The 24,641-nt window shown below is 45.1% G+C and overlaps 1 protein-coding gene across 7 annotated transcripts in view; it reads right to left on the reverse strand.

The window, feature by feature from the left end:
- Window positions 1-24,641, reverse strand: part of LOC110501806 (semaphorin-5B) — a 284,886-nt gene that overhangs the window by 101,962 nt on the left and 158,283 nt on the right. For all 7 annotated transcript variants that reach the window (XM_036959221.1, XM_036959220.1, XM_036959219.1 and 4 more), the window contains exons 6-7: window positions 11,234-11,296; window positions 9,620-9,718 (exon numbers count right to left, since the gene is read on the reverse strand). In XM_036959221.1, the coding sequence (XP_036815116.1) occupies window positions 9,620-9,718; window positions 11,234-11,296 (162 nt within the window). The remainder of the gene's footprint in view (window positions 1-9,619; window positions 9,719-11,233; window positions 11,297-24,641) is intronic.

Raw genomic sequence — 24,641 nt, forward strand, 5'->3', positions numbered from 1 at the left:
CCCCACTCCTTCATCCCACACTCCTTCATCCCACACATCCCACACACCCACAAATGATGCTCTAAAACAACCCAATATGGGTTATTTGGTAACCCAGCGCTGGTTAGATAGTGGACAGAACAAGTTGGGTTATTTTGACCCAGCCAGTAGGGTCGTTTGGATTACACAAACATGGGTTAATTTAACCATCAGATGGGTATTTTTTACTGTCATGCTAGGTTAACCTAGCAGCTGGGTCTTTTTGAATGTAATCCTTAGGTTACTTTCAGGAGGTGTGGCTTATTAAATAAATGTCATTCCTGTTCATCATGTTAAGTTCACATCAAATCAAATTTTATTGATCACATACACATGGTTAGTGGATGTTAATGCGAGTGTAGCAAAATGCTTGTGCTTCTAGTTCTGACAGTGCAGTAATATCTATAACGACTACCTTATAAACACAATGAATAACGACTACCTTATACACACAATGAAAGGGGATAGAATGGTGGAGGTGATATGATCCTTGGCTAGTCTCGCAAAGCACTTCACCTTAGCTTTCCTGGGAACAGGAACACCGGTGGACATCTTGAAGCATGTGGGGACAGCAGACTGGGATAGGGATTGATGGAATATGTCCGTAAACACACCAGCCAGCTGGTCTGTGCATGCTCTGAGGATGCGGCTAGGGATGCTGTCTGGGCCGGCAGCCTTGAAAGGGTTAACACGTTTAAATGTTTTACTCATGTTGGCCACAGGGAAGGAGAGCCTACAGTCTTTGGTAGCAGAACGTGTCGGTGGCACTGTAATGTCCTCAAAGCACGCAAAGAAGTTGTTTAATTTGTCTGGGAGTGAGACGTTGATGTCAGCGACGGGGCTGGTTTTCTTTTTGTAATCCGTGATTGTCTGTAGACCCTGTCTTGTGTTTGAGCCGTTGAATTGCAACTCTACTTTGTCTTTATACTGTTGCTTTGCTTGTTTGATTGCCTTGTAGAGGGAATGAAATATGTATTTGTTTCTAGTCACCTTGCCATGTTTAACTGCAGCGGTGCGTGCTTTCATTTTTGAGCGAATGCTGCTATCAATCCACGGTTTCTGGTTTGGGAAGGTTTTAATAGTCACAGTGGGTACAACATCTCCAATGCACTTCCTAATAAACTCACCGAGTCAGCATATACGTTAATGTATTGTCTGAGGCTACCCGAGAACATATCCCAGTCCACCTGTTCGAAGCCGTCTTGAAGCGTGGAATCCAATTAGTCAGACCAACGTTGGATAGAGCTAAGCATGGGCGCTTCCTGTTTTAGTGTCTGCCTATAGGAGGGAAGCAACAAGATGGAGTAATGGTCAGATTTACCGAAGGGAGGGTGGGGGAGAGCCTTGTATGGATCGCGAAAGTTAGTAGCAGTGGTCCAGTGTAGTGTTCGAGCGGGTAAAACAATCAATGTGCTGGTAGAATTTAGGTATTCTTGTGTTCAAATCCCCAGCTACAATAAATGCAGCCTCAGGATATATGGTTTCCAGTTTACATAGAGTCCAGTGAAGTTCTTCCAAGGCCGTCTGTCACGATCGTCGTATGGAGGAGACCAAAGCGCAGCGTGGTTAGAATACATTATTCTTTATTAATGAAGAACACTAAGAACACTTAAACAAAAAACGAATAAGACGAATGTGACCGCTATATAAACAATGTGCTAACGTGCAACATAACATAGACAACAACCCATAAAATACCCAAAGAAGATGGCTGCCTAAATATGGCTCCCAATCAGAGACAACGATAAACATCTGCCTCTAATTGAGAACCAATCTAGGCAACCATAGACCTACATAAACACCTAGATTTTAACCAACCCCATAAATGTACAAAACCCCTAGACAGTACAAACACCCTAGATGAGAAAAAAAACACACATACCACCCTCGTCACACCCTGACCTAACCAAAATATATAAAGAAAACAAAGAATACTCTAGGTCAGGGCGTGACACCGTCGAGGTATCTGCATGTGGGCGGATACACATTTGAAGTCGGAAGTTTACATACACTTAGGTTGGAGTCATTAAAGCTCATTATCAACCACTCCACAAATTTATTGTTAACAAACTATAGTTTTGGCAAGTCGGTTAGGACATATACTTTGTGCATGACAAGTCATGTTTCCAACAATTGTTTACAGACAGATTACATCACTTACAATTCACTGTACCAAAATTCCAGTGGGTCAGAAGTTTACATACACTAAGTTGACTGTGCCTTTAAACAGCTTGGAAAATTCCAGAAAATGATTTCATTGCTTTAGAAGCTTCTGATAGACTAATTGAAATAATTTGAGTCAATTGGAGGTGTACCTGTGGATGTATTTCAAGGCCTACCTTCAAACTCAGTGCCTCTTTGCTTGACATCATTAAAAAAATCAAAAGAAATCAGCCAAGAAAAATTGTAGACCTCCACAAGTCTGGTTCATCCTTGGGAGCAATTTCCAAATGCCTGAAGGTACCACGTTCATCTGTACAGACAGTAGTAAACACCATAGGACCATGCAGCCGTCATACAACTCAGGAAGGAGACACGTTCTGTCTCCTAGAGATGAACTTACTTTGGTGCGAAAAGTGCAAATCAATCCCAGAACAACAGCAAAGGATCTTGTGAAGATGCTGGAGGAAACAGGTACAAAAGTATCTATATCCACAGTAAAACGAGTCCTATGTCGACATAACCTAAAAGGACGCTCAGCAAGGAAGAAGCCACTGCTCAAAGACCGCCATAAAAAAAGACAGACTACGGTTTGCAACTGCACACGGGGACGAAGATTGTACTTTTTGGAGAAATGTCCTCTGGTCTGATGAAACAAAAATAGAACTGTTTGGCCATAATGACCATTGCTATGTTTGGAGAGAAAAGGGGGAGGCTTGCAAGCCGGAGAACACCATCCCAACCGTGAAGCACAGGGGTGGCAGCAGGAGAGACTGGTGCACTTCACAAAATAGATGGCATCATGAGGTAGGAAAATTGTGTGGATATTTTGAAGCAACATCTCAAGACATCAGTCAGGAAGTTCAAGCTTGGTCGCAAATGGGTCTTCCAAATGGACGATGACCCCAAGCATACTTCCAAAGTTGTGACAAAATGGCTTAAGGACAACAAAGTCAAGGTATTGAAATGACCATCACAAAATCCTGACCTCAATCCTATAGACAATTTGTGGGCAGAACTGAAAAAGCGTGTGCGAGCCAGGAGGCCTACAAACCTGACTCATTTACACCAGCTCTGTCAGGAGGAATGGGCCAAAATTCACCCGACTTATTGTGGGAAGCTTGTGGAAGGCTACCCGAAACGCTTGACCAAAGATAAACAATTTAAAGGCAATGCTACCAAATACTAATTGAGTGTATGTAAACTTCTGACCCACTGGGAATGTGATGAAAGAAATAAAAGCTGAAATAAATAATTCTCTCTACTATTATTCTGACATTTCACATTCTTAAAATAAAGTGGTGATCCTAACTGACCTAAGACAGGGAAGTTTCACTCGGGTTAAATGTCAGCAATTGTGAAAAACTGAGTTTAAATGTATTTGGCTAAAGTGTATGTAAACTTCCGACTGTACACGGCTGAGACTATAATCAAAGAGAATTCTCTTGGGAGATAATGTCCACCTTGTTGTCTAGACCTTGTTGACTGGACATTGGCGAGTAATATGCTTGAAAGCGGTGAACGGTGTGCTCTCCTTCTACGTCTGACCAGGAGGCCCCTCCGTCTGCCTCTCCTGTGGCGACCTCATTGTTTTGGGTCGGCCTCGAGGATAAGATCCCATGTCCAGGGTGGAGGTCCAAACAAAGGATCCTCTTCGGGAAAGACGTATTCCTGGTCGTAATGTTGGTAAGTTGATGTCGCTCTTATATCCAATAGTTATTCCCGGCTGTATGTAATAACGCTTAAGATTTTCTGGGCTAACAATGTAAGAAATAAAACATAAAAAAACAAATTACTGAATAGTTTCCTAAGAACGTGAAGCGAGGCGACAACGTGCTGCTCCTTCCCTGAATTTTCATAAATGTTTGTATTTTATATTTCTTATTCGTCAGAATTTTAAAATCACAAACAGAAAAGTATTTAGAGCCTTTTTACCTATTTTTTGAACATATTTTCCCAACTTAACCCACCAAGACAATGTGCTGTAGGACGTTGGTACCCAGCCAGGTGCTAATGTATCTCTCTCTCCTCACTGAATGAATGACAAATGGATGATTGGGTGATAATTGTGCATGCTACTTCACAATGTAATTTAAATTAGGCCTGAATGATAAGGAGGGTGAAGAGGTTGATTTCATTTAGAAAGACAATAGTGTAATGATGAGTTTGTGTTATTCCTATTTATTAGCGTTGGAACTCATGTTTATACCAAATAATTTGAACGCATGACTTGAGGGTTGATATCATTCTTTTTTAAGTTTTACTTTGTAAAAATATGCTGTTATTGGACTGTTTTATTTACTATAACTCTATTACTAATCAAATGCATTGTAAAGGAAATGAAAACATGCTACGTTATGGGTAGGCCTTTAGAATATTGAAAAACATATCATTGACTCTATCCAAGTTGATGAGCGAAGGGAAGCAAACGATGCCAGCACACTGAATGAATGATAAATGGATGAATGGGCAATAATTGTGCAACTTACTTCACAATTTAATTTAAATTATACCTAACTGAATGATAAGGAGGATGAAAAGGTTGATTTCATTTAGAACAACAATAGTGTAATGATGAGTTTGTTATGCCTATATTTATCAGCGTTGGCCCTAGGGTTAATCATTTCACTGCTCGCCTTGTGGGTTGATTTGTGAGGGACTTGAACTAGTGGTTTTTCGTTATTACTTATAGCTTAGGGCAGAGGTACTCAACTCTGGAGGTCTGGAGCCTGCTGGTTTCCTGTTCTACCTGATAATTAACTGCACACAACTGGTGTCCCAGGTCTAAATCAGTCCCTGCTTAGAGGGGAACAATGACAAAATGCAGTGGAACTGGTTTCAAGGTCCAGAGTTGAGTTTGAGGGGCCTAGAGTAACATAAACAAATGAAAATGCTATTATATTATTTGAAAATATAGTTGTTTAGTATTCTAATGTTACCTAAGACCTTAATAAACACAACCAAATTATTATTCTTCTTATAGCATATGTGAAATGTATTTATTAGACTGTTAGAATGTTGTTTGCGTCACTGGCTGGAAGTGTTGAAAATAGCCTATAGGCCTACGTTTTCACTAGGACTTTGTAGAAGTATACAAAACATACCCTTTAGTCTATCTAACCAAATAACTATTGTTGTATTTTTACATGGATATATTTCACTAATATTTCTTCATGATACCAATTGTTTATACACAATTTATCAAGCGTTAATGAGGCGCTAATGTTTGGGCACCTTGCGGGTTGATATGCATGTGATGCTAAAGGGGAAGTCCAGCAACATTCTCCAAGTTCTCTAGCAGGTACTTACTTGTAGGCTGAAAGGCCAGGCATTTCTAGTTTTAATACTTAATAACAATACAACAGAACAGATTAACATAAATTACATTTACTCTCATGGGTGACTAAAAAGAACAATCTGAAGTCCACTCCCCTTTTCGAAACTACGCCTCCGGTCTTTGGGTCATATCTCAATAACCCAGCACCAATAACCCAACACCCAGCATCAATAACCCAACACCCAGCACCAATAACCCAACACCCAGCATCAATAACCCAACACCCAGCACCAATAACCCAACACCCAGCACCGATAACCCAACACCCAGCATCAATAACCCAACACCCAGCACCAATAACCCAACACCCAGCACCAATAACCCAACACCCAGCACCAATAACCCAACACCCAGCACCAATAACCCAACACCCAGCATCAATAACCCAACACCCAGCATCAATAACCCAACACCCAGCACCAATAACCCAACACCCAGCATCAATAACCTAACACCCAACACCAATAACCCAACACCCAGCACCAATAACCCAACACCCAGCATCAATAACCCAACACCCAGCACCAATAACCCAACATCCAGCATCAATAACCTAAAACCCAGCACCAATAACCCAACACCCAGCACCAATAACCCAACACCCAGCACCAATAACCCAACACCCAGCATCAATAACGCAACACCCAGCACCAATAACCCAACACCCAGCACCAATAACCCAACACCAAGCACCAATAACCCAACACCCAGCACCAATAACCCAACACACAGCACCAATAACCCAACACCCAGCATCAATAAACTAACACCCAGCACCAATAACCCAACACCCAGCACCAATAACTCAACACCCAGTATCAATAACCCAACATCCAGCACCAATAACCCAACACCCAGCACCAATAACCCAACACCCAACACCAATAACCCAACACCCAGCACCAATAACCCAACACCAATAACCCAACACCCAGCACCAATAACCCAAAACCCAGCACCAATAACCCAACACCCAGCACCAATAACCCAAAACCCAGCATCAATAACCCAACACCCAACACCAATAACCCAACACCCAGCATCAATAACCCAACACCCAGCACCAATAACCCAACACCCAGCATCAATAACCCAACACCCAGCACCAATAACCCAACACCCAGCACCAATAACCCAACACCCAGCATCAATAACCCAACACCCAGCACCAATAACCCAACACCCAGCACCAATAACCCAACACCCAGCATCAATAACCCAACAACCAGCACCAATAACCCAACACCCAGCATCAATAACCCAACACCCAGCATCAATAACCCAACACCCAACACCAATAACCCAACACACAGCACCAATAACCCAACACCCAGCACCAATAACCCAACACCCAGCACCAATAACCCAACACCCAGCACCAATAACCCAACACCCAGCATCAATAACCCAACACCCAGCATCAATAACCCAACACCCAGCATCAATAACCCAACACCCAGCATCAATAACCTAACACCCAACACCAATAACCCAACACCCAGCACCAATAACCCAACACCCAGCATCAATAACCCAACACCCAGCACCAATAACCCAACATCCAGCATCAATAACCTAAAACCCAGCACCAATAACCCAACACCCAGCACCAATAACCCAACACCCAGCACCAATAACCCAACACCCAGCACCAATAACGCAACACCCAGCACCAATAACCCAACACCCAGCACCAACAACCCAACACCCAGCACCAATAACCCAACACACAGCACCAATAACCCAACACCCAGCATCAATAACCTAACACCCAGCACAAATAACCCAACACCCAGCACCAATAACTCAACACCCAGTATCAATAACCCAACATCCAGCACCAATAACCCAACACCCAGCACCAATAACCCAACACCCAACACCAATAACCCAACAACCAGCACCAATAACCCAACACCAATAACCCAACACCCAGCACCAATAACCCAAAACCCAGCACCAATAACCCAACACCCAGCACCAATAACCCAAAACCCAGCATCAATAACCCAACACCCAACACCAATAACCCAACACCCAGCATCAATAACCCAACACCCAGCACCAATAACCCAACACCCAGCATCAATAACCCAACACCCAGCACCAATAACCCAACACCCAGCACCAATAACCCAACACCCAGCATCAATAACCCAACACCCAGCACCAATAACCCAACACCCAGCACCAATAACCCAACACCCAGCATCAATAACCCAACAACCAGCACCAATAACCCAACACCCAGCATCAATAACCCAACACCCAGCATCAATAACCCAACACCCAACACCAATAACCCAACACACAGCACCAATAACCCAACACCCAGCACCAATAACCCAACACCCAGCACCAATAACCCAACACCCAGCATCAATAACCTAACACCCAGCACCAATAACCCAACACCCAGCATCAATAACCCAACACCCAGCATCAATAACCCAACACCCAGCACCAATAACCCAACACCCAGCACCAATAACCCAACACCAAGCCTCAATAACCCAACACCCAGCACAAATAACCCAACACCCAGCATCAATAACCCAACACCCAGCACCAATAACCCAACACCCAACACCAATAACCCAACACCAAGCACCAATATCCCAACACCCAGCACCAATAACCCAACACCCAGCACCAATATCCCAACACCCAGCATCAATAACCCAACACCCAGCATCAATAACCCAACACCCAGCACCAATAACCCAACACCCAGCATCAATAACCCAACACCCAGCATCAATAACCCAACGCCCAGCACCAATAACCCAACACCCAGCACCAATACCCAACACCCAGCATCAATAACCCAACAACCAGCACCAATAACCCAACACCCAACACCAATAACCCAACACCCAGCATCAATAACCCAACACCCAACACCAATAACCCAACACCCAGCATCAATAACCCAACACCCAGCACCAATAACCCAACACCGAGCACCAATAACCCAACACCCAGCACCAATAACCCAACACCCAGCATCAAAAACCCAACACCCAGCATCAATAACCCAACACCCAGCACCAATATCCCAACACCCAGCCTCAATAACCCAACACCCAGCACAAATAACCCAACACCCAGCACCAATAACCCAACACCCAGCACCAATAACCCAACACCCAACACCAATAACCCAACACCCAGCACCAATATCCCAACACCCAGCACCAATAACCCAACACCCAGCACCAATATCCCAACACCCAGCATCAATAACCCAACACCCAGCATCAATAACCCAATGCTCAGCACCAATAACCCAACACCCAGCACCAATAACCCAACACCCAGCACCAATAACCTAACACCCAGCACCAATAACCCAACACCCAACACCAATAACCCAACACCCAGCACCAATAGCCCAACACCCAGCATCAATAACCCAACAACCAGCACCAATAACCCAACACCCAGCACAAATAACCCAACACCCAGCATCAATAACCCAACACCCAACACCAATAACCCAACACCCAGCACCAATAACCCAACACCCAGCACCAATAACCCAACACCCAGCACCAATAACCCAACACCCAGCACCAATAACCCAACACCCAGCATCAAAAACCCAACACCCAGTATCAATAACCCAACACCCAGCACCAATATCCCAACACCCAGCACCAATAACCCAACACCCAGCCTCAATAACCCAACACCCAGCACCAATAACCCAACACCCAGCACCAATAACCCAACACCCAGCACCAATAACCCAACACCCAACACCAATAACCCAACACCAATATCCCAACACCCAGCACCAATAACCCAACACCCAGCACCAATATCCCAACACCCAGCATCAATAACCCAACACCCAGCATCAATAACCCAACACCCAGCACCAATAACCCACCACCCAACACCAATAACCCAACACCCAACACCAATAAACCAACACCCAGCACCAATAACTAAACAGTTAAAAAAAAATGTTTTATATTTTTTATTACAGTGCACCACCCTCCTTTACTCTCTCATCATGTCCTCCCCATCACCCCCCTACCTACACCCCTGTAGGTTATTACTCCATCCATCCTCCCTGCATCCCCCATTCCCTCTTACCTCCCGGGTGATACAGAGGGGCTGGAAGGCGTTGGTTCCACAGGTGATGACCTCAGTCTTATTGACCAGTAGCACACGGAGGTAGTTCTGACACTCTACCTACAGGGAGTAGTAGAGAGCAGACAGGTTGTTAGAGGTTAGAAACCTGCGTACCTTTGTTTGTATTCACCAAACACAAGAAAACGGACCGAAGCGGGGAGGGACTACATTAACTTGATAAGAATCTGGGACCAAATGGCTCCTTGACAGCTTCTACCCCCAAGCCATAAAGACTGCTGAATAGTTCATCAAATGTCTACCCTTATTGTATTCTTATCTATTATAATTTTTTTGCACTGACTCTCTTGCACTGACACTCCAACACACACACACACACACAAAACACACACATACATATTGACGCCACACAAACACACACAAAACACACACACACACACACACACAATCCTTCACAGTCTTCACATATGCTGCTGCTACTCTCTGTTTATTATCTATGCATAGTCACTTCACCCCTACCTACAGTCCATATTAACTCAATTACCTTGACTAACCTGAACTCCTGCACACTGACTCGGTACCGGTACCCCTTGTATATAGCCTTGTTATTGTTACTGTTATTTTTATTGTCTTACTTTTTCCTTTAGTTTAGCAAATTTGTCTTACTTTTTAAAAACTCTGCATTGTTGGTTAAGGGCTCGTAAGTAAGCATTTCACCTGTTGTATTAGGCGCATGGTTTGCAACAGAGTGCACTAATGAATACGACCCAGCAATACTCACTCACGGCTCACTTTAATGATATGACTGGAATGTTTTTTTAATCTTTCATCTGTAAAATTAAATGTAACACATTTATACCTAATCTAATCTCGTTTTTATAAAGCACTGTCTGACGTTTGAGGGAATGAAACTTCTTTGTTGTCCTTAAATATTCTGTCTTGGCAAATAAATAAAATTGCTGTGTTTCAAACTTGAGGTCAGACGACGTTCTCCAGAGAGAATGGATTTTTTACTTTCCCTTCTCCTTTTGAGATAAAAATAGAATGGCAATCAATTCTCACAAAGAAAAGCGAAATAACAAAATGATCACATGGTTTGTTATCAGCCGTTGGAAGTACAGAAGAACGACTCTGCTTTGAGTGTCTTACTAAAAAGTCTGTGTTATTTTTCACTTCCCAGCCAGAAAACATACTTCGATTGAAGGGGCCCAAAAATCATAAAATCACTATAAGCCACTCCCACAAGGCCCCATAGAGCCCCTTGACCAGCCAGTCAACAGACTGCTTTTAAAGGAAATGGTCCTATTCAGGGAAGGTCGTGTGTGTGTGTGTGTGTGTGTGTGTGTGTGTGTGTGTGTGTGTGTGTGTGTGTGTGTGTGTGTGTGTGTGTGTGTGTGTGTGTGTGTGTGTGTGTGTGTGTGTGTGGTGTAGGTGTAGGTATATATTTGTGTGGTGTGTGTATATATTTGTGTGTGTGTATATGAATGTATTTGTGTGGTGTGTGTGTGAATGTGTATATTTGTTTGTGTGTGTGTGTATATTTGTGTGTGTGTGTGTGTGTGTGTGTGTGTGTGTGTGTGTGGAGCCCTCCCGGGAAGTCTCAAAGTCGTTGTTTACCTCGGTCTTCCCTTTGCTCTGACAAGACCTCCTGGTGTCATCATCTGGAATCCATTCCGTTGCCTAGGAAACCAAAATAAACACATGTAAAAAGAGTGATTGGATGCAGCATTCACCTTTTGCAAAGGGGGCTGCCTGAGTACTGCTTTGAAAGAAACTCAGCATGGCTGCTGCCTGAGTACTGCTTTAAAAGAGACTCAGCATGACTGCTGCCTGAGTACTGCATTGAAAGAGACTCACCGTAGCTGCTGCCTGAGTACTGCGTTGAAAGAGACTCACCGTGGCTGCTGCCTGACTACTGCATTGAAAGAGACTCAGCATGGCTACTGCCTGACTACTGCGTTGAAAGAGACTCACCGTGGCTGCCTGACTACTGCGTTGAAAGAGACTCACCGTGGCTGCTGCCTGACTACTGCGTTGAAAGAGACTCACCGTGGCTGCCTGACTACTGCGTTGAAAGAGACTCACCGTAGCTGCTGCCTGACTACTGCGTTGAAAGAGACTCACCGTGGCTGCCTGACTACTGCGTTGAAAGAGACTCAGCATGGCTGCTGCCTGACTACTGCGTTGAAAGAGACTCACAGTGGCTGCCTGACTACTGCGTTGAAAGAGACTCACCGTGGCTGCCTGACTACTGCGTTGAAAGAGACTCACCGTAGCTGCTGCCTGACTACTGCGTTGAAAGAGACTCAGCATGGCTGCTGCCTGACTACTGTGTTGAAAGAGACTCACCGTGGCTGCCTGACTACTGCATTGAAAGAGACTCAGCATGGCTACTGCCTGACTACTGCGTTGAAATAGACTCACAGTGGCTGCTGCCTGACTACTGCGTTGAAATAGACTCACAGTGGCTGCTGCCTGACTACTGCGTTGAAAGAGACTCAGCATGGCTGCTGCCTGACTACTGTGTTGAAAGAGACTCACCGTGGCTGCTGCCTGACTACTGCGTTGAAAGAGACTCACCGTGGCTGCCTGACTACTGCGTTGAAAGACTCACAGTGGCTGCTGCCTGACTACTGTGTTGAAAGAGACTCACCGTGGCTGCTGCCTGACTACTGCGTTGAAAGAGACTCAGCATGGCTGCTGCCTGACTACTGTGTTGAAAGAGACTCACCGTGGCTGCTGCCTGACTACTGCGTTGAAAGAGATTTACCGTGGCTGCTGCCTGACTACTGTGTTGAAAGAGACTCACCGTGGCTGCCTGACTACTGCGTTGAAAGACTCACAGTGGCTGCTGCCTGACTACTGTGTTGAAAGAGACTCACCATGGCTGCTGCCTGACTACTGCGTTGAAAGAGACTCACCGTGGCTGCCTGACTACTGCGTTGAAAGATTCACAGTGGCTGCCTGACTACTGCGTTGAAAGACTCACAGTGGTTGCCTGACTACTGCGTTGAAAGACTCACAGTGGCTGCCTGACTACTGCGTTGAAAGACTCACAGTGGCTGCCTGACTACTGCGTTGAAAGACTCACAGTGGCTGCCTGACTACTGCGTTGAAAGACTCACAGTGGCTGCCTGACTACTTCCTTAGAAAGAGAAAGTGGCTGCCTGCAAATGACGCAACTGTTGACGGTAATATTAACAACACAACACAGTCGCCATGAAAAGACACAAACCTTATTGTTGTTTGTTAATTGCGTCAACATGGAGCTGAGTGGGCCAGCCAGTGGATTACAAGGTGAGGTAACCAGACAGGACCATGGCTGTAGCCCAGAAGTCTTTAGCATCTTCTTCTCTCATTAAAGCTAAAGCAGTGTGTTTCAGAGTCCAATCCTCCATCACACACACACACACCGTCCTTCAATCTTCTACCACACACACACACACACACACACACACACACACACACACACACACACACACACACCGTCCTCCAATCTTCTACCACACCAATGCCGGTTGTTTCTCCACGGCCCAATTACATTCCTTTAGAACCGTATGCCTTGGTTTTAATTAAGAATGCCCTAGCTCAGTGCACACACACACGCACAAACACACACACACCGCTAACAGAGCAGAATTGGCCTTTTGTATAGAAGCCTGAGAGATGGTACTCTCTCTCATCGGTATCACTTTGTGTTTAGGTCTCCCAGTTTCACTAAAAATAGCCGTGGTGCTGCTGGCCTGACCCACTAGTGCTGGAACAGAGAGAGAGAAAAGCTAAAGTTGGCACGGACTCGTGCCAGAGTATACCCCCTATGTGATACTCCCCTCTCCTCCTCCCCCTATCATTCTCCTCTCCACCTCTCCTCTAATCTATTTCAGCGAATGGGGTGCCTCTTTGCACACACTTGAGCAAAAGTCTAGCCATTCCGGTTCTCTCTCTCATAGTATTGACTTTGAGATTGAGCATCCATAACACACAACACAACCACAACAACCACCATTTTGCCTTGTTCTTCACACAGTGGAACATTGCCATGCACAACAAGGCAAGAGACTACTACAGAGACCGCATCGTGACATGAAAACAGAAAAGCCCATGTCTGGATTCTGGAAACACATTAAAGTGTCCAGATGCGGCAGAAGGAAACGGAAAGAGTGTAAGAAGGAAATTGATTAGTTCAATAAATCTATGTTTAGCTCATTGAGAGAGAGGATCTGAGTCCTAAATGGCACACCATTCCTTACATAGTGCACTACATATGACAAAAGTAGTATACTATATAGGGAATAGGGTGCCATTTGGTCTGCTCGACCCTGATGAGTCTGGGTGTTATCTCGGTCTGAGAGACTCTTTTCAATTAACCTTCCCCATACTGCCATTAATAGAGAGAGAGAACGGAGAGAGAGATAGAACAGAGAGGGGAGAGAGAAAGAGAGCGAGTGAGATAGAGAGAGAGGGGGGGGAGAGAAAGAGCGAGTGGGATAGGAGAGATAGAGAGATAGGGAAAGAGAGAGAGGGGGGAGAAAGAGAGAGTGGGAAAGGAGAGAGAGAGGGGGGAGAGAGAGAGAGAGAGAGAGAGAGAGAGAGAGAGAGAGTAATGTAGGCCAGCCAGCCATACAGGCCCACTGTGATTCAATTAGACAACTAGGACAGTTTAAACTCAGGACAGATAAGGTGTAGGCCATCATTGTAAGTAAGAATTTGTTCTTAACTGACTTGCCTAGTTAAATAAAGGTTAAATAACATTTTTTAAATAAGAGCCAGGGCCTCAAATGAATTATTATTTGCGTAACCTTTTATTACCCTCATATCAAGGCATTACTATAACAACATGACAGTCAACAAGCTCTTCAAATACCATCACCCATACCCTCTCTGGGTGGTCTGTCAAACACTCCACACGTCACACTGACCATAGAACTGTTTTTCAAATGAACTGTTACTACATGTCCTCAATAGACCAGCTCTAGGAGCGGAGTAGTGATGACGTGATTCAAAACAAATGCACACACACCCCTCCTTTCATACACCTCTCCATCCATTGCTGTGTGTGTGTGTGTGTGTGTGTGTGTGTGTGTGTGTGTGTGTGTGTGTATGTGTGTGGATGGATGCCTATGCAGTGAGTCGTCGTTTAGGTCATTACCATCTTTTCTCAGCGATAAATGCTGTCAGCTTAACCCCTGAACCCTCGTCGCTCCGTCAAGTCCCTCTCTTCACCCGTACTGGAACAAAGTGAGCTCACTAAGTCCTACCCCAAATACCACAGGGCCCATGCACACCCAATAGCACCACAGATATATCCCCTAGCCCCGGCTGTGACAGGCCTATAAACAGGCCCTCTGAGTGTGGTGACGGCTGTACAATGCCTGCCTGCCCGGGCTGGAGCTGGGCTGGAGCTGGGCTGGAGCAGGGCTGGATGGAGCTGTCTGTCTGTCTGTAAACAGGCCCATAGGGCCGCATGGCAGTAGAGAGATGAGAGAACAATGTAGGGATGAGGCTAGAGGCTTGAGACCCTATTTCAGACTAAAAGGGTTCTTCTAGAAATAGTGATATATGATAGTGATGAGGTGGATGACATGTTAATATCACAATACTTACTATTCTATTCATGTTCAATACTAAGTATTCTAGTTTGCCTTATCCTTTCATATGAGTTTGCCATTACATTTGATGATGATGATTTTTTGTTCAATTGAGCTACTGACATTTAGAAATAAGTCTCAAACAGAAGATAAATCACTTTACAAGTTATTCACTCTAAATGTCAGTTTAAATGTCAGTTTGAAGGTAACTAAACCACATTGGTTTGAGGAATACAAAATGGTGGATATTGAAAAACAAACTAAAGATAATACATTTTTTCCCCTGCTGCTTTTCCAAAACAGTAAATTATTCGAGTCCTGGACTTGTTGATAAGTTGTGCAACCACTCTTATGCATCTCTGATTTCATTCTCCTCTATAAGAAGGGCCAACCAACAACATATATTTTCCCTCAAACTCAGGTGACACCTCATTTCTTCCAACGTTGTCACTTTGCCACTTTTGGAGGCAATAAGTATTCTGCCCCCGGCAACCCTTTACAGGAAAAAAATATCAGTACTTTTTAATGGGCAAATAAAATCGCTGAAAATACAATTAGTGAGAGGATGGAGGATTCATCACTTTCACAGAAGATAAATTATGTTTTGGAGGGAAATGTATTACATTTTTACAGAGAAAGTAGGAAATGTTAATGAAACAAACCGTTAACAGTGAGCCAGACAGTTGGAGTGATGGGAAATGGCTCTTGCTTAAACATGGATGGCACTCTGTAGATAAGACTAGGTTGCTCTGTGACATATGACCACAAGCATGTTGACTATTCATTATGTTTTGTGAATCATTTACATCAGTCATTTAGAAGACTTATCCAGAGCGATTTACAGGAGCAATTAGGGTTTAGTACCTTGGTCAAGAACACATAGACAGATTTTTCCCCTAGTTGTCTCGGGGATTCTAACCAGTGACTTTTCGGTTACTGGCTCAACGCTCTTAACCGCTAAGCTACCTGCCGAACAAAATGTGTCTGGAGAGAAGACACAGAGGTATTTCAGAGTGTTTGCTTCAGTGGGCTACAGCAAGTACGGTATGTAAAAAGATTGCTGTGACAGCTTGAGACTGCATTCAGTGGACTTGGACGCACACAGCGAAAATCAAGTCTGAAATTTAAAAGTGAAAATAACAATCTTCAGAAGCCTTTATCAACCTGAAATATGCTACAAGGCCCTCTCCTCTTCTCCTGCATTGCAGAAGAGTTATTCTGCAACAGAGTAATCAAATTAAGATCCTACATCTGTACAGTATACATACTCAACCATAATGGTATGGACTAAGAATCAATTTACTGGACTCTGAGAATATCCCTCCCTATATCCTTGACTCAACCTCCAAATCTCTGTCAAACCGAGTGAGCGTTATGTGCATGATCTGTGATGAAGGTGTGGAGAGGAGGCAAAGAGATAATTTATCTCTGTACTGTCTGTTATAGCCTGCTAGCTCTACTCTACTCAAAGCCATCACTTCAATGAGCTCACACCCCGCCTTGCTTCGTCCTCTTGAAGTCTCTGACAGAGTACCCTATTCAGGCTTGCACCCCTTCCATCCTCCATTCCCCCCCAACTCCTCTGTTCCCCCATCCCCTACATTACCTCCATCTTTTAACCCCTCCATTCCTTTCCTTCCTCCGTCCCCCTCTCCACTCCCCTCTTCTCCACTTCACTCCCCCTGTCCCCTCTCCACTCCCTTCCACTCCCCCTCCCAGTCCTACTGACGAATGTGACAGGACTCTCAATGGCCCTCTTTCATTGTCCCTGAACACTGATCCCTAGACAAGAGGGAGCAGATACGCCCTCCTCCCCCGTGCACTCTTCCAGTCCTCCTCTGCTGCCCTCCTCCTTCCCCCTGTGCTGTACACTCCATCCCTCTAGGCCCTCTCCCCCTCCTCCCTGAGTGTGAGTCAGTTTGTGTCAGTGTGTGTCAGTGTGTCAAATGAAATCACACTTGTTGATCCCATGCTTCGCAAACAACAATTGTGGACTGACAGTGGAATGCTACCATTCAGCCCTTCCCAACAATGCAGAGAGAAAGAAAATAGATAAATAATAGAAAAGTAAAATACGTCAAATGTGTATTAATAATAACTACACAATGAGTAACGATAACTTGGCTATATACAAGGGGTACCAGCACTGAGTCGATGTGCAGGGGTACAAGGTAATTGAGGCAGACATATACAGTACAGTACCAGTCAAAAGTTTGGACACTCCTACTCATTCAAGGGTTTTTCATTATGAATACAATTTTCTACATTGTAGAATCATAGTGAAGACATTAAAACTATGAAATAACACATGTGGAATCATGTGGTAACCAAAAAAGCGTTAAACAAAATAAAATGTTTTATATTTTAGATTCTTCAAAGTAGCCACCCTTTGCCTTGATGACAGCTTTGCACACTCTTGGCATTCTCTCAACCAGCTTCATGAGGTAGTCACCTGGAATGCATTTCAATTAACAGGTGTGCATTGCTAATTTCTTTCCTTCTTAAGGGAGGACAAGGTAGGGGTGGTATCCAGAAGATATCCCTATTTGGTAAAAGACCAAGTCCATATTATGTCAAGAACAGCTCAAATAAGCGAAGAGAAACAACAGTCCATCAGTACTTTAAGACATGGACAGTCAATACGGAAAATGTCAAGAACTTTGAAAGTTTCTTCAAGTGCAGTCGCAAAAACAATCAAGCTCTATGATGAAACTGGCTCTCATGAGGACTGCCACAGGAAAGGAAGTTACCTCTGCTGCAGATGATAAGTTCATCAGAGTTAACTGCACCTCAGATTGCAGCCCAAATAAATGCTCAAGTAACAGACACATCTCAACATCAACTGTTCAGAGGAGACTGAGTGAATCAGGCCTTCATGGTCGAATTGCTACAAAGAAACCACTACTAAAGGACACCAATAAGAAGAAGAGACTTGCTTGGGCCAAGAAACACAAGCAATGGATCCTAGACTTCCTGACGGGCTACCCCCAGGTGGTAAGGATAGAAAAACAACACATCTGCCACGCTGATCCTCCACACGGGGGCCCCTCAGGGGTGCATGCTCAGTCCCCTCCTTTACTCCCGGTTTACTCATGACTGCATGGCCAGTCACGACTCCAACACCATTATCAATTTTGCCGATGACACAACAGTGGTAGGCCTGATCAGTGACATTGATGAGACAGCCTATAAGGAGGAGGTCAGAGACCTGGCTGTGTGGTGCCAGGACAACAACCTTTCCCTCAACGCAATCAAGACAAAGGAGATGATTGTGGACTACAGGAAAAGGAGGACCGGGCATGCCCCCATTCTCATCGACAGGGCTGTAGTGGAACAGGTTGAGAGCTTCATCAACAAACTAGAATGGTCCAAACACACTAAGACAGTCATGAAAAGGGCACAACAAAGCCTATTCCCCCCTCAAGAGACTGAAAAGATTTGGCATGGGTCCTGAGATCTTCAAACGGCTCTACAGATGCACCATCGAGAGCATCCAGACTGGTTGCATCACTGCCTGGTGTCATGATGTGTCCCTTTTTGGGTATAGCTAGTGCCCCCCCTCTTTCTCTCTCCTAAACCTAGGTTCTGTTATCTCAGGTTGTACATTCCTGGAGGAGACTCTCTCCCCCTGGCCATGCAGAAAGAGACACATAGAGAGAACAAAGGATTTCACATAGCAAACTCCTAAATCCCCCAAAATGGGGATTTGATATAAAATGTTCACTTGTGAGAAGGTGGAAATTGTCCGTGGACACTTAAGGGACAAGTATGACGGGTGTGTTTCATTTGGTGACCTCAGAGAGGACAGAAAACACACATAACTATATCTCTGAATATGTACATTTCTCGATTATTGGGTTTGCATCTAATTCTTGTGTAAAATGAATGAGTAAAGATTAAACTATTTGTGAAATTATGTATTGTGATGTTAAACCTTTAATGAAAGAGAATTGTATTCTCTTTAAAGTTTAACTAAGTCATTGGCCCGCCCCAATGAGCACAGACATGATCTGGTGTCATGGAACAGCCCTTTTCTACTGTTACGAATAAAAAACCCTCCTGAGGAAATCCTCTTCAGACCACAGAAACCTCAGTATAAGCTAAGGTTGTAATGGTTGTTGAATTCCTAAACCATACCACGTGGAGCATTGGCTACACGGCTGGAAATGGTTCAACTCTGAGACTATCGATCCTTACAGAATAAGAGCAAATCTTAGATACTCATTACTAGTCTGCAGCAAGAAATTATGTCAACCTGGGATGCGAAGACCGACAACCACTGAAACATCTATTCTATGAGAAGTATCCATTCTAACCACAAAATACTTTTGATCTTCAGGGAGGCAGAAAGAGAGACAATGATGAACTGACTCTCGAACAGAAGGACTGACGATTCCAACAGAGATCACGATGACGCACTGGGCATAAATATATATTTTGATTGCAATTATTCCCGAATGAGTGAGCGTTCATGTGCAAAGGATTAGCATTTCAAATAATATAATTATCAACTGTGTAGTGACTCCTTTTGTCCTTCCCGCCCTTTTCAGTCCACACCCACTTCCCTTTGTCCACCAAGCCATCATATCGGCTAAGCCCACTAGGGAACCTCCCCTATCATTTCATTGTAACCCTATCTACTGTGTTGTCTGTTTATGCATTTCTGTGATTATTTAGTTAGTTAGTAAATAAATGATTGAGACAATTGATGTATGAATGATTCATAGTAAAGGCTGGGTTCGTGCAGATAACCAACAATTTACGATGTTTGGAATGAGACTAACGTGAGGTAAAGAATAATTCATTAATTGGAATACTAACTTTGTAATCTGAAGATTATCCATGGTGCCCTGACTTTCTAGTTAATTACATTTACATGATTAGTTTAATCACGTAATAATAATTACAGAGAATTGATTTGATAAAATAACAGTCTTCACTTTATTGATGCCAAAGACACGACACTGGTATGGCAACTGCTTGGCCTCCGACCGCAAGGCACTACAGAGGGTAGTGCGTACGGCCCAGTACATCACTGGGACCAAGCTTCCTGCCATCCAGGACCTCTATACCAGGCGGTGTCAGAGGAAGGCCCTAAAAAGTGTCAAAGACTTCAGCCACCCTAGTCATAGACTGTTCTCTCTGCTACCGCAAGGCAAGTGGTACAGGAGCGCCAAGTCTAGGTCCAAAAGGTTTCTTAACAGCTTCTACCCCCAAGCCATAAGACTCATGAACAGGGCTACCCAGACCCCTCTTTTACGCTGCTGCTACTCTCTGTTTATAATCTATGGGTAGTCACTTTAACTCTACCTACATGTACATATTACCCTGACTAACCTGTGCCCTCGCACATTGACTCTGTACCGGTACCCCCTTTATATAGCCTCACTTGCTATTTTACTGCTGCTGTTTCTTATCTGTTGCTTATATTTTCTATTTAAATGTTTACTTATCTATTTTTTATATCACAGTTATTTTTAAAAACATCTGAAAACTTCTTAAAGCATTGTTGTTTAAGGGCTTGTAAGTAAGCGTTTCACTGTAAGGTCTTGTTGAAAAATACAATTTGATTTGATTTGATTAGATTAGATCGGGGTCAATATGTTCTTTAGTCTGATGAGTCGAAATTTGATATTTTTGGTTCCATCCGCCATGTCTTTGTGACACGCAGAGTAGGTGAACGGATGATCTCTGCATGTGTGGTTCCCACCGTGAAGCATGGAGGAGGAGGTTTGATGGTGTGGGGCTGCTTTGCTGGTGACACTGTCTGTGATTTATTTAGAATTCAAGGCACACTTAACCAGCAGGGCTACCACAGCATTCTTCAGCAATACGCCATCCCATCTGGTTTGCACTTAGTGGGACTATCATTTGTTTTTCAACAGCACAATGATCCAACTCACCTCCAGGCTGTGTAAGGGCTAATTGACCAAGAAGGGGAGTAATGGAGTGCTGCATCAGATGACCTGGCTTCCACAATCACCCAACCTCAACACAATTGAGATGGTTTGGGATGAGTTGGACCGCAGAGTGAAGGGAAAACAGCTAACAAGTGCTCAGCATATGTGGGAATTCCTTCAAGACTGTTGGGAAAGCATTCCAGGTGAAGCTGGTTGAGAGAATGCCAAAAGTGTGCAAAGATGTCATCAAGGCAAAGGGTGGCTACTTCAAATAACATTTGTTTGGTTACTACATGATTCCATATGTGTTATTTCATAGTTTTAATGTATTCACTATTATTATACAATGTAGAAAATAGTAAAAATAAAGAAAAACCCTGGAATGAGTAGGTGTGTCCAAACTTTTTACTGGTACTGTACATATACCTAGGAATAAAATGACAGATAGTAAACAGTGGCAGCAGTGTATGTGATGAGTTAAAAAGCTTGTGCAAAAAGGGGTCAATGTAGATAGCCTGGGTAGCTATTTTGCAATCTTAGGGCTTGGGGGGTTTCAGTGTGTGCCAGTGTGTGTCCGTAGGCTAGAGCAGGCAATCTTTGAAGTGCCACAGCTGTTCTGACCAAATGTTTACATGGGAGAGATAGAGAGAGGGAGAGAGGGAGAAAGTGAGAGGGGGGAGAGGGAGAAAGTGAGAGCGAGGTGGGGAGAAGGAGAGAGAGAGGACACACAGGAGAGACACTGAACCATCTGAGAACACCATTGACTACATGCTAGTGAAGGGGGCTACATTCTAGTGAAGGGGGCTATATGCTAGTGAAGGGGGCTACATTCTAGTGAAAGGGGCTACATGCTAGTGAAGGGGGCTACATTCTAGTGAAGGGGGTTACATGTGTGCCACAGCTGTTCAGACCGAATGTTTACACAGGAGAGATAGAGAGAGCGAGAGAGAGAGGGAAAGACAGAGAGAGAGAGAGAGAGGGGAGAGGTAGAAAGAGAGAGAGAGAGAAAAGAGAGCTTAGAGGGAGAAAGCTTCGAGGCATGCAACACTGAGGCATGCATGAGAGCATCAGCTGTTCCAGACGACTGTGTGATCACGCTCTCCGTATCCGACGTGAGTAAGAGCTTTAAACAGGTCAACATTTACAAGGCCGCTGGGCCAGACTGATTACCAGGACGTGTGCTCCGGGCATGTGCTGACCAACTGGCAGGTGTCTTTACTGACATTTTCAACATGTCCCTGATTGAGTCTGTAATACCAACATGCTTCAAGCATACCACCATAGTCCCTGTGCCCAAGAACACTAAAGTAACCTGCCTAAATGACTACAGACCCGTAGCACTCATGTCCGTAGCCATGAAGTGTTTTGAATGGCTAGTAATGGCTCACATTAACACCATTATCCCAGAAACCCTAGACCCACTCCAATTTGCATAGAGCTCAAACAGATCCACAGATGATGCGATCTCTATTGTACTCCACACTGCCACACTGCCACCTTTCCTACCTGGGCAAAAGGAACACCCACGTGAGAATGCTACTCACTACAGCTCAGCGTTTAACACAATTGTGCCCTCAAAGCTCATCACCAAGCTAGGGATCCTGGGACTAAATGCCTCCCTCTGCAACTGGCTTCTGGACTTCCTGACGGGTCGCCCCAGGTGGTGAGGGTAGGTAGCAACACATCTGCCACGCTGATCCTCAACACTGGAGCCCTTCAAGGGGGCCTGCTCAGTCCCCTCCTGTCCTCCCTGTTCACCCACGACTGCATGGCCAGGCGTGACTCCAAAATCATCATTACGTTTGCAGACGACACAACAGTGGTAGTAAGCCTGATCACCGACAACGACGAGACAGCTTATAGGTCAGAGACCTATAAGGTCAGAGACTTGGCCAGCTGGTGCCAGAATAACAACCTATCCCTCAACGTAATCAAGACAAAGGAGATGATTGTGGACCACAGGAAAAGGAGGACCGAGCAGCCCCCATTCTCATCGACGGGGCTGTAGTGGAGCAGGTTGAGAGCTTCAAGTTCCTCCTACAGTCTCCTACAGGCCATTACTCTGTCCCAGTGGAGCCTCCTACAGGCCATTACTCTGTCCCAGTGGAGCCTCCTACAGTCTCCTACAGGCCATTACTCTGTCCCAGTGGAGCCTCCTACAGTCTCCTGTCCCAGTGGAGCCTCCTACCGGCCATTACTCTGTCCTAGTGGAGCCTCCTACAGTCTCCTACAGGCCATTACTCTGTCCCGTTGGAGCCTCCTACAGTCTCCTACAGGCCATCACTCTGTCCCAGTGGAGCCTCCTACAGTCTCCTACAGGCCATTACTCTGTCCCAGTGGATACTCCTACAGTCTCCTACAGGCCATTACTCTGTCCCAGTGGAGCCTCCTACAGGCCATAACTCTGTCCCAGTGGAGCCTCCTACAAGCCATTACTCTGTCCCAGTGGAGCCTCCTACCGGCCATTACTCTGTCCCAGTGGAGTCTCCTACAGGCCATTACTCTGTCCCAGTGGAGCCTCCTACAGTCTCCTACAGACCATTACTCTGTCCCAGTGGAGCCTCCTACAGTCTCCTACAGACCATTACTCTGTCCCAGTGGAGCCTCCTACAGTCTCCTACCGGCCATTACTCTGTCCCAGTGGATTCTCCTACAGTCTCCTACAGGCCATTACTCTGTCCCAGTGGAGCGTCCTACAGTCTCCTACAGGCCATTACTCTGTCCCATTGGAGCCTCCTACAGTCTCCTGCAGGCCATTACTCTGTCCCAGTGGAGCCTCCTACAGGCCATTACTCTGTCCCAGTGGGAGCCTCCTACAGGCAATTACTCTGTCCCAGTGGAGTCTCCTACAGGCCATTACTCTGTCCCAGTGGAGCCTCCTACAGTCTCCTACAGACCATTACTCTGTCCCAGTGGAGCCTCCTACAGTCTCCTACAGACCATTACTCTGTCCCAGTGGAGCCTCCTACAGTCTCCTACAGGCCATTACTCTGTCCCAGTGGAGCCTCCTACAGTCTCCTACAGACCATTACTCTGTCTAAGTGGAGCCTCCTACAGGCCATTACTCTGTCCCAGTGGAGACTCCTACAGTCTCCTACAGGCCATTACTCTGTCCCAGTGGATACTCCTACAGTCTCCTACAGGCCATTACTCTGTCCCAGTGGAGTCTCCTACAGGCCATTACTCTGTCCCAGTGGAGTCTCCTACAGTCTCCTACAGGCCATTACTCTGTCCCAGGGGAGCCTCCTACAGACCATTACTCTGTCCCAGTGGAGTCTCCTACAGTCTCCTACAGACCATTACTCTGTCCCAGTGGAGCCTCCTACAGTCTCCTACAGACCATTACTCTGTCCCAGTGGAGTCTCCTACAGTCTCCTACAGACCATTACTCTGTCCCAGTGGAGCCTCCTACAGTCTCCTACAGACCATTACTCTGTCCCAGTGGAGCCTCCTACAGACTATTACTCTGTCCCAGTGGAGTCTCCTACAGTCTCCTACAGACCATTACTCTGTCCCAGTGGAGCCTCCTACAGTCTC

This window comes from Oncorhynchus mykiss, chromosome 22, assembly GCF_013265735.2.
Source record: "Oncorhynchus mykiss isolate Arlee chromosome 22, USDA_OmykA_1.1, whole genome shotgun sequence".
In the NCBI taxonomy this organism is placed as follows: domain Eukaryota; kingdom Metazoa; phylum Chordata; class Actinopteri; order Salmoniformes; family Salmonidae; genus Oncorhynchus; species Oncorhynchus mykiss.